The sequence below is a fragment of the Phyllobates terribilis genome, unplaced genomic scaffold (assembly GCF_046119375.1).
Source record: "Phyllobates terribilis strain yellow unplaced genomic scaffold, ASM4611937v1 Scaffold_3__8_contigs__length_932513732, whole genome shotgun sequence".
Lineage (NCBI taxonomy): Eukaryota > Metazoa > Chordata > Amphibia > Anura > Dendrobatidae > Phyllobates > Phyllobates terribilis.
In genome coordinates this window covers 487,604,126-487,623,958 of record NW_027362763.1, presented here as the reverse complement: position 1 = coordinate 487,623,958, position 19,833 = coordinate 487,604,126, and the positions used below count along the sequence as shown (strand labels likewise).

At 43.0% G+C, this 19,833-nt stretch overlaps 1 protein-coding gene across 1 annotated transcript in view; it reads right to left on the bottom strand.

Moving 5' to 3' along the window:
• SLC35F1 (solute carrier family 35 member F1) overlaps positions 1-13,057 on the bottom strand; it is a 687,614-nt gene extending 674,557 nt beyond the window's left edge. The window contains exon 1 of the mRNA XM_073675924.1: positions 12,528-13,057. Within this exon, the coding sequence (XP_073532025.1) occupies positions 12,528-12,637 (110 nt within the window). The 5' untranslated portion in view covers positions 12,638-13,057. The remainder of the gene's footprint in view (positions 1-12,527) is intronic.
• Positions 13,058-19,833: the final 6,776 nt, after the last annotated feature.

Sequence of the window (19,833 nt, the reverse complement as noted above, 5' to 3'; positions counted from 1 at the left end):
CCCGCCAAAATCTGAGGTTACTGGCTTGGGACACTGGTTGCGAGGCGCAGGGCAGGAGGGTGAGAGCCAGCGCAGGAAGATGACCGAGGAAGGTACACAAAATGGGGTCCCATTAAGTACTTCTGAAATACCTGAGAGATTGCTGAACCCCTCCATTGATGAACGCAGGACGACGTGGGTGATTATAATCTGTCAGTTGTAACCAGGAGCAATGTGATAACCGTGAGTAAACCTTGGAGACTGCACCCCACTGTGTCCTAGAATTATTATCTGTGCCACCACCTGCACTACACTGCACAGCGACATCTACCTCATCAAAGTCATCACTACACTGCCCTGGAGCTTGGCTCTACCTGTGGAGAGCTGAACCAACTCTGCTGCGTCATCATCAGCTCCAGAGGATCTGCACCGCAGCGGCGGCCCCTTATAGCCGCATACCACAGGTGGCGTCACGAACATTATAAGAACTTTAATTCCCCTTTTCACTTATCCTCTTTTATTGACCGCCCTGGGTCACGGAGCGGGTCACTGCCACTGTGACATCCCCCCCAGCATCTACCGGCCCGGCTACCGAGTACCCCATGGCCCAGGGGGCGCGTCATATCTACTTTGGGCAACCCATTCTTATATTGCATGTTTCCAAGGAAGAGGCTGATGGCGAGGTGGTTTCACTGATGCAAGCCACCATTTTACTACATAGTACAGCCAGCAAATTAGAGTTAGCTTGAGACGGGCACTAGTTCCTCTGGGGCCGACCACTGGGTTCCTGTAGACCAATAGTAGACAGAGTGAAGGAACCACACACCTAAAGGCACTGCATATAGGTCACACACCGCAGGCCTTGATGCAGTTGGATCCTTGTTGTCCTGTTTGGGGGAAGCCCACTTCACACCCTGGATCCCCTAAATCTATATACAGTGAATATAGCTTATACATATGATGAAGGGTTTTTCACTAGAAACGTTACGTAATACTGTACTTACTGCGGTGTAACCAATGGATATGAAATACTATCAATAAATCCTATTTGAAGCATCTCCACGTACCTTTAGGTGCAGTTCCTTCACTCTGTCTACCATTTTGCTATGTTTCTGAAAGTGAACCACAATGTTAATGCCCATCTTCAAGAAGTAGACTGGCAAGACACCCAATCAAATTTTATTGGGTATTCATGGCATCCATTACTTTCAACTGAGAGCAATGCTTGTTGGGAAAACCCATTGGCTCATTAAATATGCTCTAATATAGTATTTCAAGAGGGCTCATCAACTGTACACAGCCCAATGTAAGGAGCAATCAAAAACATATATTATCAAACTATGCATTCATAGGATCAACACTGTTAAAAGTCATTGGCCTAGAAGCAAGCATTGCTGAGTTGTGACTGATAGTCATGTATTGTCATGTGTCAGGAATGAGATATGGTGACTGCTTCACTGTACTTGAGCCAAGGTCACGTGGACACAGCAAGGCCAAGACTCGACCATGGATCTATATATAGGAAGAAGAGCCAAAAAACAGTCAAAAGAGGGTCAGAAATGCACAGGAGCTATTAGTCCCATGTGTTATATATATACAGTACATATATATAAATTATATATATATTTATATATATGTATTCATAATTATCAGCCTATCTAAAAGCAGCATCATGCTGGATTTACACATGCCATTAAACAACTGCAGATAGGCTACATGCAAGCTAATCTGCAGTTGTTTAAAGAATCACTCCTCCCATCAGCATTTTTATTCTCTTATTATATTGCAGTCATCATATTACACAGCACTGTGCACTTACAACTGCTCATTTTGCCTTTCTACTCAGCTAATTCTTCTGTTTTCCGTTAGGTCTATGACATCACATGATTAAAAACTGACTAGCTGAATCCTTCTAAGCTCTATGTAGAAACAGGAGGTCAATTTTTCCTGAATGAGTCACTGCAAAAAGTCCCTGGCAGGAGGAGGGAGCAGCTGGATCAGGAATTGAAGAGGGGAATGATAAATGCAGGGACAAGAGACTTCCGTTTTCTACACAGTGCAGAGAAAAGAGAAGAATTAGCTGGGTAGAAAGGCAAAATGAGCAACTGTATGTATACAATGTTATATAATATGATGATTGCAATATAGTAAGAGGATACAAACTTTGATAGGAGTGCTTCTTTAGTGACTTGTTTAGGCCAGCTGACCGCATTTCCATGCACACAGAACAATTGCTGATATGACCATTCTGTGCACATAGAATATCACTGTTCTCGGCAGTACTTGTCATGTTTACACAGGATGATGTGCTTTTGAAATGATGAATTTTAAGATAAAAAATCTACGCACCCAAGAATGAGTCTTTTGCTCATTTGTAAGGTGATTAGTGGCCTGTTTTGATGTCCTGATAGGAACAGGCATTCCTAGGAATACTCGTTTCCCAATTTTCGGCCTTTCAAAGAGCAGCGTAAGACTGAGCCTTTCTTTTACATCACTGTTTAAATAACGGGAAAAAAAAACCTTAAGGAGAAAACCCTATAATCTTCTTCCGAGTGTGCAGCTATTTGTTGATTTGCTTTCATTAACAATAGGAGTGCCTACTGTTTTCTTATTTGTAGGTAATGGGTTCGCAGAGTGTTATGGAATGATTTTGGGAGATAATTGAATAGAAAATTGCAGAATACTGAATATGTATAAGCATTTTCCAGAAGAAAAATAATCATACAATTTCCACATTTCTCTTTCACATTATATTACATGAAATTTTATCTCTACAGACAGCAACAGCAGTGAAATAGAATTTGCTGATAAAAGAGCATTGCTCATGTCCTGGTACAACAGCATTATTCTTTAATATTTTCTCTGCTTCATTTAATGACACTGCATGTAACATATTGATTGCTTATATGTAGGAAACATGAGAACGGTAGGGGGCTGACACCTGGCACCCCCATTGACCATGTGAGATCTTCTCTGGAAGCAGCTGGATCTAAGCAATGTATGGAGTGAAACACTGCGGCTTCGTACATTGTAGTGGACCCTTCTGAGTACTGCAGTTTACCTCCCATGATGGCATTCACTAAATAATGTACATGGCAGAAAACAGGTGATCAGTGGGGGTTCTGGAAATGAAACCCCAACTGATCTGATATTGATGACCTATTCCGAGGATAGGTAATTAACATCATAAGGTCCAGCACTCCCTTTAATGGACATGGTGCAGGGATTCTCTCTGGTGTCTGAAGTTAAAGGGAACCTGTCACCTTGAAAATGTGAGCAGATTTTTACTATGTAAACAGAGGACAGCATGAGGTCTTGGTTAAACCACTGAATTTAGCAATGTGTCACTTATCAAGCTGTGTGCTGTTGTTTACTTACAGTGAAGGTTTTATCACCTGGGGATTTACTTACAGTGAAGGTTTTATCACCTGGGGATTATCATTGCCCTGACGAGCTGGTACGCCAGCAATCAGCCCCCTCCTGTTAAAGACTATGTACACACAGAGCCTGGTTAGCTTTCTCAGCTGTGCTTCAATCTGCATTTAATAAGATGCTAAGGAAGTAATAAAAGCGCAATAGGGTTTTATTCAATTAAAAAACAAATAAAATGAATAAAGGTTATGCTAACCTGATTATGTTTTGATCACACAACATTTAAAAAGCATTTAATCCCAGCTGCAGCAGGTCCACGGGTCCAAAGATCAGGTGCAAATATGTAGAAAGAAAAATGTGGAGAATCCGCACTGCTGGTAAATGAAGGCAAATCCAGGTAGATGGCAAACCATCACTGTGTGACTCCTGAGCCTGCACTGCAAAGGAGCTACTGAGCCATCTGGCTTCCTGTTCCTGCTCTCCGCTGAGGCCGGGCTCTTCACTGTTTGTTCAGGCTCCACTTGCTTCAAGAAGTAGTAAGATACTTCGCAACGCGTAGACATAATAAAATCCGCCTAATCTCCCAGTGTGGACCTGGATTTGCCTTCATTTACCAGCAGCGCGGATTCTCCATTTATTTTTCCTTTCTATGTATCATGCTGCATCTAAGAACTCTTATTGTATCAGAACTGCTGCACCCAGTTACCTAAGTGATACATCATTGGATTCAGGGTCTATTTTCCTATATTACGCTGCTCTCAGATGAGGTAGCAAAAACCTGCTGACAGATTCCCTATAACCAGCACGGTCGCTCAGTGGTTAGCACTGTTGCTTTGCAGCACTGGGGTCCTGGGTTCAAATCCCACCAAGGACAAGATCTGCAAGGAGTTTGTATGTTCTTCCAGTGTTTGTGTGGGTTTCCTCCGGGTTCTCCGGTTTCCTCCCACACTCCAAAGACATACTGATAAAGGGAATTTAGATTGTGAGCCCCAATGGGGACAGTGATGATAATGTCTGTAAAGCGCTGTGAAATATGATGGCACATTATAAGCAAAACATAATAATAATAAATAATAACCTACAGGTAAATAACATTACAATGCTGCCCGGCAAAAATGAACTTATTTCTAACCAGATTTGCTGTCAGTCATGTGACATGCATGGAGCTACAATTACTGCTCACTATACTGTGAATGGTGACTGTAAGCATGCCCGGCACATTGATTGAAAGATCGCTCCTCACAGATGCCTTCATAACTGAAAGCTGGCGGCTCCCGGGAGAAAATAAATTCATTTTCTCCTGTTAGCCACACTTTCACTGAGGGCGCCATGATGCAATATAATACTATTTATCCTAGATTAACCCTATATCCGCAGGTAAATAGTGGTTCCCTTTAAATCCCTTTGTCATACACTGTTCCCTCACGCCCTACGCTAGTGTTCACAGTGTACCAGCTTTGCCTGGTGTGTTTTTTGTTTTTTGAAGAGGATAAAATAAGAACCATTTGTTGGTGGGAATAATGCTCTACTTTCTAAATACTATTTATATTTTAATATATATACATGTCTCCTTTCTTCTCCCTCACCTCATATATTGATATATTGTATAATTATGTGTCACTTCTGTAATCCAGCAAATTCATAGTAGTATAATGATCTCACAAGGCTATTAAACGTCCATATTCTAGGACTGTCTAGACATGTAACTGCATTTCAATCATTGGAGTGATTTTATTCAAGCATCCCAGAGAGGCACCAGGAAACTCTGAGGACACATGTCGCCATGTCAGTATACAGCTGAGGTCCATTTGTTAGGACCCTCTAAGTCCCATACTAGATGTGTTTCCTGTTCTACAAAGAAAAGCACATTCAGTCTGGACAGTTCATTAATCACTAGTGGCCTATGTTCCTTTCATAGAATTAATGGGTATCTCTCAGAAGCCTCAACAAATGCCCTACTATTGCCGGGAAAAAATAATTCATATAGTTGAGTTACGAGAGCATGCTTAACTAACAAGAGCAGCTATTCTGTTTCTGGCTATGTGTCCACGATGCAGAAATGCTGCATATTTTTCTGCATGTCCTTGGCAGGAAAAACGCATGCGGATTGTACATGCGTTTTTCCTGCCAGGTAGAAGCGTTTGTCAAGTGTTCTTCACATGCATTTCCGCATGCGGGTTATCAAGAGCTTTCCAAGCGATTTTAGCATCACTTGGAAAAGTGCTTGACAACTTGGTCACACTATATAAATCCATGCAACCGGCATATATAGTGTGACCAAGTAATAGTTGAAAAAAAGAATAAAAATGGTAAAAAAACAAACAAAAAACCATTATACTTACCTTCTGATGGCCCCCGGTCTTTGCTCCGCTGCATCCGGTCTCTTTTACGACTCTAGGTGGTGTGAAAGGACCTTTCATGATGTCATTTAGTCATGTGACAGGTCACGCGACCGCCGACGTCAGACCGGACGCACAAAAGGCCGGACGCAGCGGAGAAAAGACAGGGGGACATCGGAAGGTAAGTATATGTGTATTTTCTATTTTAAATTCTTTTTTTTAACAGGTACCATGGTACCCGGGTATTAAGCGATGCAATGCAAGTCAATGGCGGCAATTACGCTGCGTATTTTAATTAAAAATACAAAAATTAATGGACATGCTGCATATTTTTCCGCAATGATAATGTACAGCAGAAATTTCCGCAGCATGTGCACAGCACATGCGGATTATCATTGGGGACCATGGTGCACGTATTGCCAAGCGTTTTTTAAGCGTTGTCGCTGCGGAAATTCTGCAGCAAAAATGCTTCAAAAATGCATAGTGGGCACGCAGCCTCACTCTGCACTATGGAGTGGATTCTGTCCCGTCCACACTCTGGAGTGGATTCGGTCCCTTCCCAACTCTGGAGTGGATTCTGTCCCTTCCACACTCTGAAGTGGATTCTGTCCCTTCTACACTCTGGGGTGGATTCTGTCCCTTCCACACTCTGGAGTGGATTCTGTCCCTTCCACACTCTGGAGTGGATTCTGTCTCTTCCACACTTTGAAGTGGATTCTGTCCCTTCCACACACTGAAGTGGATTCTGTCCCTTCTACACTCTGGGGTGGATTCTGTCCCTTCCACACTCTGGGGTGGATTCTGTCCCTTCCACACTCTGGGGTGGATTCTGTCCGTTCCACACTCTGGAGTGGGTTCTGTCCCTTCCACACTCTGGGGTGGATTCTGTCTCTTCCACACTCTGAAGTGGATTCTGTCCCGCTCACACTCTGCAGTGGATTCTCTTCCCTCCCACACTCTGGAATGGATTCTGTGTCTTCCACACTCTGAGGTGGATTCTGTCCCTTCCACACTCTGGAGTGGATTCTGTCTCTTCCACACTCTGAAGTGGATTCTGTCTTTTCTGTACCTTCCACAGTCTGGAGTAGATTCTGTACCTTCCACACTCTGGAGTGGATTCTGTTCCTTCCACATTCTGGAGTGGATTCTGTCCCTTCCACACTCTGGGGTGGATTTTGTCCCTTCCACACTCTGGAGTGGATTCTGTCCTTCTGTTCCTTCCACACTCTGGAGTGGATTCTGTTCCTTACACATTCTGGAGTGGATTCTGTCCCTTCCACACTCTGGGGTGGATTCTGTCCCTTCCACACTCTGGAGTGGATTCTGTCCTTCTGTTCCTTCCACACTCGAGTGGATTGTGTCTCTTCCACACTCTGAAGTGGATTCTGTTCCTTCCACACTCTGGAGTGTATTCTGTCCCTTATATCCCCTCCACACTCTGCAGTGGATTCTGTCCCTTACACACTCTGGAGTGGATTCTGTTCCTTTCACACTCTGGAGTGGATTCTGTCTATTCCACACTCTGGAGTAGATTCTGTCCCTTCCACACTCTGGAGTGGATTCTGTCCTTCTGTCCCTTCCACACTTTAGAGTGGATTCTGTCCCTTCCACATCTGGAGTGGATTCTGTCTCTTCTGTCCCTTCCATGCTCTTGAGTGGATTCTGTCCCTCCCATCCTCTGGAAAGGATTCTGTCTCTTCCACACTCTGAAGTGGATTCTGTCCCCTCCACACTCTGAATTGGATTCTGTCCCTTCCACACTCTGGAGTGGATTTTGTCTCTTCCACACTCTGGAGTGGGTTCTGTCCTTTCCACACTCTGGAGTGGATTTTATCCCTTCCACACTCTGGTCACATCCACACTCTGGAGTGGATTCTGTCCCTTCCACATTCTGAAGTGGATTCTGTCCTTTCCACACTCTGAAGTGGATTCTGTCCCTTCCACACTCTGAAGTGGATTCTGTTCCTTCCACACTCTGGAGTGGATTCTTTTCCTTCCACACTCTGGAGTGGATTCTGTCCCTTCCACACTCTGGAATGTATTTTGTCCCTTCCACACTCTGGAGTGGATTCTGTCCCTTCCACACTCTGGAGTGGATTCTGTCCCTTCCACACTCTGGAGTGGATTCTGTCCCTTCCACACTCTGGAGTGGATTCTGTCTCTTCCACACTTTGAAGTGGATTCTGTCCCTTCCACATTCTCGGATGGATTCTGTCACTTCCACACTCTGGGGTGGATTCTGTCCCTCCCACATTCTGGAGTATATTCTGTCCCTCCCCACTCTTGAGTGAATTCTGTCCCTTCTACACTCTTGAGTGAATTCTGTCTCTTCCACACTCTGGAGTGGATTCTGTCTATTCCACACTCTGGAGTAGATTCTGTCCCTTCCACACTCTGGAGTGGATTCTGTCCTTCTGTGCCTTCCACACTTTAGAGTGGATTCTGTCCCTTCCACATCTGGAGTGGATTCTGTCTCTTCTGTCCCTTCCACGCTCTTGAGTGGATTCTGTCCCTCCCATCCTCTGGAATGGATTATGTCTCTTCCACACTCTGAAGTGGATTCTGTCCCCTCCACACTCTGAAGTGGGTTCTGTCCTTTCCACACTCTGGAGTGGAGTGGATTTTATCCCTTCCACACTCTGGTCACTTCCACACTCTGGAGTGGATTCTGTCCCTTCCACATTCTGGAGTGGATTCTGTCCTTTCCACACTCTGAAGTGGATTCTGTCCCTTCCACACTCTGAAGTGAATTTTGTCCCTTCCACACTCTGGAGTGAATTCTGTCCCTTCCACACTCTGGAGTGGATTCTGTTCCTTCCACACTCTGGAGTGGATTCTGTCCGTTCCACACTCTGGAATGTATTTTGTCCCTTCCACACTCTGGAGTGGATTCTGTCCCTTCCACACTCTGGAGTGGATTCTGTCCCTTCCACACTCTGGAGTGGATTCTGTCTCTTCCACACTTTGAAGTGGATTCTGTCCCTTCCACACTCTCGGATGGATTCTGTTCCTTCCACACTCTGGAGTGGATTCTGTCCCTTCTACCCTCTGGAGTGGAGTCTGTCCCTTCCACACTCTGGAGTGGATTCTGTCCCTTCCACACTCTGGAGTGGATTCTGTCTCTTCCACACTTTGAAGTGGATTCTGTCCCTTCCACACTCTCAGATGGATTCTGTCACTTCCACACTCTGGGGTGGATTCTGTCCCTCCCACATTCTGGAGTATATTCTGTACCTCCCCACTCTTGAGTGAATTCTGTCCCTTCCACACTCTTCAGTGAATTCTGTCCCTTCCACACTCTGGAGTGGATTCTGTCTCTTCCACACTCTGGAGTGGATTCTGTTCCTTTCACACTCTGGAGTGGATTCTGTCTATTCCACACTCTGGAGTAGATTCTGTCCCTTCCACACTCTGGAGTGGATTCTGTCCTTCTGTGCCTTCCACACTTTAGAGTGGATTCTGTCCCTTCCACATCTGGAGTGGATTCTGTTTCTTCTGTCCCTTCCACGCTCTTGAGTGGATTCTGTCCCTCCCATCCTCTGGAATGGATTATGTCTCTTCCACACTCTGAAGTGAATTCTGTCCCTTCCACACTCTGGAGTGGATTTTGTCTCTTCTACACTCAGGTGATCACAGGAGGGTGATGAATTGTACATCAGGATTCAGAATTCCTAAACAGAATATCATGGAAATGCTACATAATGCATTTCATATTTACATGGTATTTCTCCATACTTCACAAAATATATGCAAATTGGTAAATTACAGCTCATGTAGTATGAAATTAATGGGATTTGTAATATGAAATTGATGGGATTTGTAATAGTAACGCAGCAAATCAAGTAATATGAAACACACGATAGGGCTTGAGTAAGAATGTCAAAATTATTATTATTATTAATTGAAAGAGCTCTTCTGCGCTTAATAAAACTTTACATCAGCTCATCAGACACCAGGACCCCATGGTGAACGCTTACACCCTCTGTAGCTATGCCTTTTGCTATTTGCAGAAAAATGGCTTATGCACTTCATGAACTTTTGACAAAGTAAATCATCTATATTTTTGTCTTTAACCATATTAGTGCAAAGAGTCGCACATTTGGCAAGATAGTGGCAAAAATTTCTAACATAGATAAAACCATTCTAGTGGGTGACTGCAATTTTTGACATTTCAAAAAGTTGCAAATGATGAATCAGGTGAAAACATCTGGAAACACATAAAAAAGTGACTTTAAAAAGGGGGGAAAAGAAAAGAATTAGGAACAAATTAGAAAACAGCTAAACACCAAAAAACAGGAAAAAATAGTTGCAGATGCAAATGCAATAATAAATCTGGCATGGCTCTCTAGTCTCATTCTCAGGCGAAGATACTACATGAAGAGAGAGAAAAGGAAGAGAGGCATGAACAAATGCATCAACGCAATATTCCACTACTTCAGTTGCGATATATCATTACTGCAAATATAACATGCTTAGTATGGGAAGCCCTGATGTATACCACTATAACAGGGTATTTCTTTTAGGTTAAGTTTCCACAATGAGTTTTTAGAGTGTTTCCGCTGAGGAAATACACTAATAACACATGTAAACCTATCATTACTGTATTAATAAAGTTTTGTCAAAGCCAAATACCATGAAGTATCAAAAATAAAGCAGCTTTATTTAAAACATGAAAAAAAACAAAAAACACAATAAAAATGCATGTAAAAACCACAAGTAACCTGATTTACCAAATCGGTGCAGAAATGGTTCAGAAAATTTGCAACTTCAAAAAATAACCATATACTCATCATGCGAACAGAGCCTTAGGGTCTCACCGGACATAGCAAGTACAAGCCTGGGCCTCACTATTCATAGTGTAAGTCCATGCCAAAATTAAAAATACTGCTCATTGTACTGATGTGTCACCTTAATTCTGTATACCAGAGAAATAAATACACAATGACTCAATCACGTTGTAGCCAGATAAAGGAACGTTTAGCTTATCATCACTTTTGTGAATATTGAATTCCTGGCTGTGCCTTACCAACAACTAGGGGGCGCCTTACAATTTAAGAAGCTTTGGTTTAGAACACAGGACTCCAGTCTGTTGTACCTACTGAGTCACATTCAGCTTTATGTGAATATTTGGGAGTCACGTCCAATCAGAAATTGAGAAGACACAAGAAATCATGAATTTGCAAACATTTGCAGAGAAATTATACAGAGTGCCACTGGTATTTTAGTCAACTCTCTGACACCATAATTAGTGATGAGCGAGTATGTTCTGTTAACCCTTTCGGCGAGTATACTCGGGCGAGTACCAAGTATCTTCAGTGTGCTCGGTGATATGTTTGAATCGCTCCGGTGTGCATGATTTGCAACTGTTTGACAGCTTTATTACATGTGAGGAATGCTTGTTTCTTAAGCATTCCTAGACAAGTGGTCAACATTACCGAAAACATAGTGGTTCCCTAAAATGTATTAAGCTATAAGACCTCTAACCTTATAGACATTGATGGACCTCACACAAGAACCCTTTAGAGAGTATCTCCTACAAGAACAGAAGGTTATTACAACATAATGACATAAAACGGCACCAATGTAATGTATGGCGATAGAGTCGGATGAAAACAAAATACTTCATAATATTTTCTGTAACAATATATTCCTTCCATTGTAAAGATACTCAAAGAAACCTTCTAAATCATAAAATTCAAAATCTTTGGAAAGTCAGAAAGAAATATTATGATCCAAGATTCTTTCTGCTAATCCAGAGGTCATGTTAGATGCAAAGCAAACCATACTATCATGTGTCTCTAAGAACAGGAGAGGACTTTATGTATCGAACAGACAATTGCACATACATATATACTTGTATTACACAGAGGGGGAATGTTTAGGACAATAATCAATCATCATTACCTGAACTGTATTGTAACTGTTATTTTTAATCTAATATTTTACTATTTGATATAACCAACGACCTGATGTTTTACAAAATAAAGTGTTTTCTAAGCAAATTATTTGGTAAATTGTTACTTTGAACAAGGAGAATGGTGTCAGTCCCACTGAGCTACACCGGACTAATACAATGCTGACTCCAGGAAGTCTATTTTTCATTCCAGCTTGTCATTCTTAGCAGTATGAGTTGGGGTAAACCTGAGCACTGATTGATCTGCTGCTATGAATAGTACAAGGCTTTCACTGGAGAACCTAGGAATTTCCTCGCCTTAGCCAATGCTGATTCTTCCACAGGTATCAGGAGATACAAAGACAATATTAAATTGCTCAAGGGTCTTCAGTTTATTTATACATTCCCCACAAGCAGCCTCGGACTGGCCCACAGAAGAACAGGTGAATTTCCCGGTAGGCCCCTGTATAGGAGTGGGCACCCATCTTTCCACATGAGCAGTAGTTTGCAAAATACATGTACAAAGGCAGCATCTCATCATTCTTTTAGTGTATTAAAATAGAAACATAGGTCAATTTGTGAATGAAGGGTAATGTCATATTTGCATGTAGCTAAACAGTGGACCCCAAGAGTCAATGTTACCGGTGGGCTCTTTGTACCCCATTCCGACTGTGAACACAACTAATATCAAGAAAAAGACACAACATGCAGAAAGACTATGTAATAAAATCGTCAGAGACCCTCAAATCATTGATCTGCTTTGTTTTAGATGCGAAAGAGCAGCTCATTGTGTTATCTCAGAAAACTTCCATTGCAACCCTGTGCCAACCCTCCATATGTCAGATCCAGTCCTGTGTCACATCAGACATTGCTCCATCACCTGGACACTGACCACTTTCTCATTAGTTGTCTGCTGTTCATGGCCATAGCAGGCAGCCTCTCACCTGTTAAACACTTTCCTCATCCTCTGCAGAGGGCCGGGGCTGGTGGAGATGCTCTCCGCCGGTAGGTTCTCGATGGTGGACACAACATGGTTTGCCTGCTCGGGAATCATCGCTTCTCCAGTCTCAGAGGGCAGGGCGCATCTTCTGGCTCCCAAAGGAGAGGAGCTTGCAACCCAGGATACTACACACTGGGACCTGGCACTGATGAAGCTAGGGGGCAGCGCCAGAGATCGCAGCCACAGGTTCTGTAATGCCAACAGGACCAGTCACACAGTTGATTGGACCTCGAGATCAGACATAAACGCTTCAGGTGCAGATGATGGGGGTGACAACTGGATACGAGCAAGTGCTCCAGCCCCTCAGTTCATCTGTCATTTAACTCTTCCAGTCCAGTGATGATCTGTCCCTGTGAGCTCAGTGCAGCTTGTATGGCCAGAGTCAATGAGCGGCTGAGAATAAGGGAGGTGTGCAGCAGGATCTGCAAGGCAGCCGAGCTGGTGGGCTGTACTCCCCTCAATACATGCTCTCTATGATGTACCCTACGTGGACCAGCAGAGGGCACCAAAACGTAGATGATGAAGTTCAGTAGTTTCTTATACGCAAAAAAAATAATTTTTTTTGGAGGGGGGGTTTTACAAGTTTAATTATGATCAAAAATTATCATAATGATAAAATAAAATGCAGTGAGGTGATTTGAGGTGAATACACTTGAAAGCAGCCACAAAAATTATACAACTGCCACAATTCAAATCATCAAAGTGGGCACCCAAAGGTGCTATCAGAAGGGTTAAATGACTTTAGGCCACTGATCTTTCCCTGCAATCATACAGATATGGATGCCTCACGTCAAAATCAATTCAATCCAGACCGTCCTAAATGTTTTCTGGGCATAAAAGCTGGTATTAAAGTGGTCAAACGGCTGATTTTCACTGATTTGTATAAGTAACCAGTGTTTTTAAAAGGTTAAATGACTTTGGGCAACTAATCTTGTATATGGAAAAGGATGTACCGCATCAGAATCAGCTCACTCAAGACTGGCCTGAATAAGTTTTGGTTAAAAAAAAATACTGTTCAAAGCCAATTTTTACAGATTCATAAATGTAACTGGTGTCTTAATAGAAATAGCTGACGTTATGCTTTTAAACTCACGCTGCCGACACACAGGAGGGGAAGCCCCTCATCAGAAGAAGTTCACTCCAAGCTGCCCAAATGTGTTCTGGGCATTAATGCAAGCATCAAAGTGGGCACACAGCCAATGTTCACAGATTCAAGTTAAGTAAAATCCGATTCAAAATGGACGGTATTCACATAGGTGGTCACCACCAAGTATATAGCTATTAGAAAATAGGAGGGATATCAAGGAGGAAAAGTATGCGAATAAAATGTAACTTTTATTGATAAGATTAAAATATTAATACAGCAAATTATCATACATCCAAGGGGATGTATATTGGGCCACTGTTGTAATAGATTTTAAGCAGTTTTGACCCACAAAGTCCTGACTTCAATATGACAGCACCAATATGAATATTCCACAACCAGTGTCCCCACAATTAAATGGTTGGGTATTATAGATTACCTATCCCGTCTATCCCCGTCATAGCCTATCAAAATTTGTATTCTTATTATATACAGTATATGTGCCGTATACTGAAGAGCGATCTCAGTATGAAAGGTGACTATTGTAATAATCACCATCCATCAGCCTCATATTTAATAAGTGCTGTTTTAAAAAGGTTAAATTACTTTGGCCCACTGATCTCAAACTGCCAATACACATAAAGGGATGCGCCATGTCAAATTCAGTTCACTCCAGGCTGGACCAAATGGGTTCTGGGCATAAAAACTGGCATCAAGTTTGTCAGACAGACAGTTTTTACGGATTCTAACAAGTAACAAGGGTTTTTAAAGGCTTAATTAACTTTGGGCCCCTGATCTCACCTGCCAACAGACAGAAAGGGGTGCCAAAGAGCAAATTTAGTTCCCTCTAGGCTGGCCAACCGAGTTCTGGGAATAAACATATACCATGAAAGAGTTGAGAGAGTATCTTTTTATGATTTTAATTAAATGTCACTGGGTTCACATTACCCATCTCAGTTCTGTCAGTGAAATAGAAAAAATAAAGTGACGGTAGTGCTGGTTTTGTCCCATGAAACCATCAACGATGTCTGTGTAAAGCTGCCAAGAGTGGTAGTCATGACCGAGCTGCTGTCCGGTTACGCTCTGGCACTTTACAGGAAAACAGTGTCCCTCTCCCAGTGTGCTGTCAGTTGTGGGGTGCATTACACTCACTTGTAGGCCACAGGCCTCCACTGTCTCTAGGTCTCCATCCTCAGGATGCCTCACACAATTCAGGGGACGCCAAGTTCATTGCAGCAAGCAAACATTTACTGGTCAGTTCAAGTTCATCAAGTAGTAACATGTGGGATAGAGCACAACACTTCATATTTCTTACTTCTGTAGTACAATGCATATTCAGTCCTACCACTTGTTTGTCCTGGACTATACCTACAGTTGTGCTCAAAAGTTTGCTTTCTCTTTTTAAATCTTAATGACAACCAAAAACATCCAAATGACCCTAATCAAACGTTCTCATACCCTGGTGATTTTGGCCTGATAACATGCACAGAATTTGACACAGATGGGTTTGAATGGCTGCTAAAGGTAACATCCTCACCTGTGACCTGTTTGCTTGTAATCAGTGTGTGTGCATAAAAGCTGAGTGAGTTTCTGGGACCTAGACAGACTCTTGCATCTTTCATCCAGCCACTGACGTTTCTGGATTGTGAGTCATGGGGAAAGCAAAAGAATTGTCAATTGATCTACGGGAAAAGGTAGTTGAACTGTATAACACAGGGATACAAAAAGATATCCAAGGAACTGATAATGCTAGTCAGCAGCATTCAAACTGTGATTAACAAATGGAAAATCAGGGGCTCTGTAAAAACCAAACCGTGGTCAGATAGACCAACAAAAATTTCGCCCACAACTACCAGGAAAATTGTTCGGGATGCAAAGAAAAACCCACAAATACCAACAGCTGAAATCCAGGACTCTCTGAAAACTAGCTGTGTGGCTGTTTCAAGATGCACAATAAGGAGACACTTGAAGAAAAATGGGCTGTATGGTCGAGTCTCCAGAAGAAAGCCATTACTGCACAAATGCCACAAAGTATCTTGTCTACAATGCGCCAAACAGCACAAAGACAAGCCTCAAAACTTCTGGAACAAGGTAATTTGGAGTGATGAGACCAAAATTGAACTTTTGTGCCACAACCATAAACGTCACATTTGGAGAGAGGTCAACAAGGCGTATGATGAAAGGAACACCATTCCTACTGTAAAGCACAGAGTTGGATCGCTGATGTTTTGGGGATGTGTGAGCTACAAAGGCACAGGAAATTTGGCAAAAGTTGAAGGAAAGATGAATGCAGCACGTTATCAGCAAATACTGGAGGCAAATTTGCACTCATCAGCCTGGAAGCTGCGCATGGGACGTACTTGGACGTTCCTACATTACAAAAATCCAAAACACAAGGCCAAGTCGACCTGTCATTGGCTACAGCAGAACAAAGTGAAGGTTCTGGAGTGGCCATCTCAGTCCCCTGACCTCAATATCATTGAGCCACTCTGGGGAGATCTCAAGCGTGCAGTTCATGCTAGATAGCCCAGGAATTTACAGGAACTGGAGGCTTTTTGCCAAGAAGAATGGGCAGCTTTACCATCTGAGAAAATAAAGAATCTCATCCACAACTACCACAAAAGACTTCAAGGTGTCATTGATGTTAGAGGGGGCAATACACGGTATTAAGAACTGGGGTATGTGAACTTTTGATCAGGATCATTGGGATGTTTTTGGCTGTCATTAAGATTTAAAAAGAGAAAACACAGTAGTTTGACAATAAATGGCTTCACCCAACTCCATGAGTGGAGAAAAATTTTTTTTGTTATCATTCATATTCTCTGAAACAAGGCCAAGAAAGAAAAAATTCTGCCGGGGTATGTAAACTTTTGAGCACAACTGTAAACCCACTGACTCTGTCAGCCCCAGGGATTTCCTGTCCACTTCAGCAGTGCACCCAGGATCAGCCATCTGCCCTTCGTGCAGTTCCGCATCCACCAACCTCTGTATGTCAGAAGACCAGGCACTCTCCCTAGTACCTGGACCGAGCCCTAGGCTCCAGACATTGCCGGAATGTCCGCAAGGGATATCAGTATGGCCTACCTCTGCCTTGAACGTTTGGTATGTGTTGGCCCTAGTAGCCCACTGTACTTGAACTTGACATTGTCACTGCATTTCCCTATCTGAGTCTCTACCAGGAAGTGCTCACTTTTTGCTAACACTAGTCTACTACTGTTTACTACTGCTTTAAAACCTGAAAAACCATGGTGAAATTGCATTTTTCCATGATGTTCCTCCTGACAGCACACCAAGAGGTTGGCCTTTTCATCTCTGTAGGGACGGGAACACATGAGAGGTTAAACTGCCCCTGCTACCATCACCCTTCAGTGTTTTTCCTGTCTAGACAGAGGACGGTCATGCAAGAGGTGCTCACTGGTTAGACCATATCTTATTCAGATGGGCACAGGGCGATCGGGGGGTTCTACTTCCCTTCCTGCTGTCAAGGAAATCCATGGCCAACAGCTCTCTGCGTAGAAGTCTCACAGCCTTTCAACTAAGTAGACCAGGAAGGTCAGACAACTGAGAACTCTTGGCTTTTTACTCCCCATGCTCTGGGAGTAGGCTTGCTTTAAAACTGATGGCCCAGCTAATCCATGTCTCATGGTGTGTCTAAGATGGCTCACTTTCGGTTTCTGACATCCCGGTGTGCATACCCCTTGGAACATATATTGTATTTCCGATATCAGAAGAAGGTGGTATTGCAGCCTGGGACATACTATCGGATATGGGATACGCAAGTGGGGCACCCTGGTGTGGGGAGGCAGAGACTAAGGTAGGACCTGTATTTTTTGCATTTTCGGTAATAGATGGACCAAAACCATATTTTGCTGAACTTCCTATGGAAGGGACCTCCAGGCAAGTAAGTGTTCTCCATGAGTGAAGGACTACACTCAACCCTATCCAAGGGATGAAGGGGCTTTCCAGAAATCATCCTACACTATTAGGAATAAAGGGAAAAAGTGTGCCACTTGTAATATAAAGATTTCAGGCACTTACCAAAAACAGCTGTCCCGACTGCATTACAAAACTTGTTAATCCCTACACCCCGAAGCCTGTTTTCCCCTTCCAGGCCAATTTTTTTAATTATGACCAGTGTAAATTTGTGAGGTAATAACTCTGGAACACTTCAACAGATCCTGGTGATTCTGAGAATGTATTTTCGTGACATATTGTACTATGTGATAGTGGTAACTATATGACTTACGATATGACTTACGTTGATTTGTCCCACCCCAGAGCACAGGCATATCATTAACTCAAAACTGCAAACACTGATTACAAAAGAACCACAAGATGGATTTCTTCACCTTAGGTATCACATTAATCAGTGCAGCAGCCCCAACTCGACACTGCCTGTAGTTTACTTAGCAAAATCCTGCTGATAGGTTCGCTTTAAATCAGAATGATATGTCACACAAAATAGTTAATAAATAACATTTCCAATTTTTTTATGCTGTTATGGGTGTGGTAAAATTAATAAGGCAGTCAGTATGATTACAATGATACCACATTTATATAGTTTTTTTTATGTTTTGGCGGTTTTACACAATAAAAGCTGTAACTTTGCTATGTTTCTGCTGATGGAGCTGTATGGTGGCTTGTTTTTTGCAGGACAAGATGATGTTTTCAGCGATACTATTTCACGTTTTATTCCACTTTTTGTTTGGCGTTATGCTAATAAAGCATCATTTTTTGCCTTGTTTTTCATTTATTTGTTTACGGTGTTCACTGAAGGGGTTAACTAGTGGGACAATGTTACAGGTCAGGTCGTTCTGGACAAGGCAATACCAAGTATGTGTACTTTTTTTTACACCGATGAATGTATTTATTGGATTAATATTTTTTTTTTTTTTCCTTATTTTGTGATTTTATTTAATATTTCTATAATTTTTATTAATTGCTTTTTTCACTTTTTTACATTGTCCCAGGATGGGACATCATCTTCAAACTTTCTGATCGCTGATCTGATGCTCTGCAATGTATCTACACTGCAGAGCATCAGAACAGCGTCTGACAGGCAGGATGGAGGCATCTCAACCCCAGCCCTCTGAGCAGGCACTGACACAGCCACCTTCATGCAGGACCCTAAAGGACCCCACGGCCATCTTGTGACCGGGGGTCACCATGGAGACCATGAGCACAACGCGATCGCATCAACGTTGTGCTGATGGAAGTAAACAGGGGACTCAATAAATGCAAATTAATTATGTAAAAATCATACAATGTGATTTTCTGGATTTTTTTTGTTAAGATTCTGTCTCTCACAGTTGAAATGTACATACAATATAAATTACAGACCTCTCCATTCTTTGCAGGTGAGAAAACTTGCAAAATCAGCAGTGTATCAAATACTTATTTTCACCACTGTATACTCATTCTCACTTTTGTAACAGTAAAGGCCTCCATATATATTAGACTAACAAACCTGCCAATAGTGTAATGTGTATGGGGGCCTCCCAACCCTTCCCCGTCAGATGATGGCAGGGGAGAGAAGGATTCAACACGTCCGATTTCAGACTGTCAATCCTTTTATTTTTGATGGAGATAAGCCATTGCTAGAGGAGTCCACTCATTCATGGACTACATAGGAGTGCTCAGATGAGTGCTCCTGTGTATGGGGGGACTGGATGAGCACTCCTGCGTATGGGGGGAGTGGATGAGCACTCCTGTGTATGGGGGAGTGGATGAGCGCTCCTGTGAATGGGGAGAGTGGATGAGCGCTTCTGTGTATGGGGGTACTGGATGAGCACTCCTGTGTATGGGGGGACTGGATGAGCACTCCTGTGTATGGGGGGAGTGGATGAGCGCTCCTGTGTATGGGGGAGTGGATGAGCACTCCTTTGAATGGGGAGAGTGGATGAGCGCTTCTGTGTATTGGGGGAGTGGATGAGCGCTCCTGTGTATGGGGGAGTGGATGTGCACTCCTGTGTAAGGGAGAGTGGATGAGCATTCCTGTGTATGGGGGAGTGGATGAGCACTCCTGTGTATGGGGCGAGTGGATGAGCGCTCCTGTGTATGGGGGGAGTGGATGAGCACTCCTGTGTATGGGGAGAGCGGATGAGCACTCCTGTGTATGGGGGGAGTGGATGAGCGCTCCTGTGTATGGGGGGAGTGGATGAGCGCT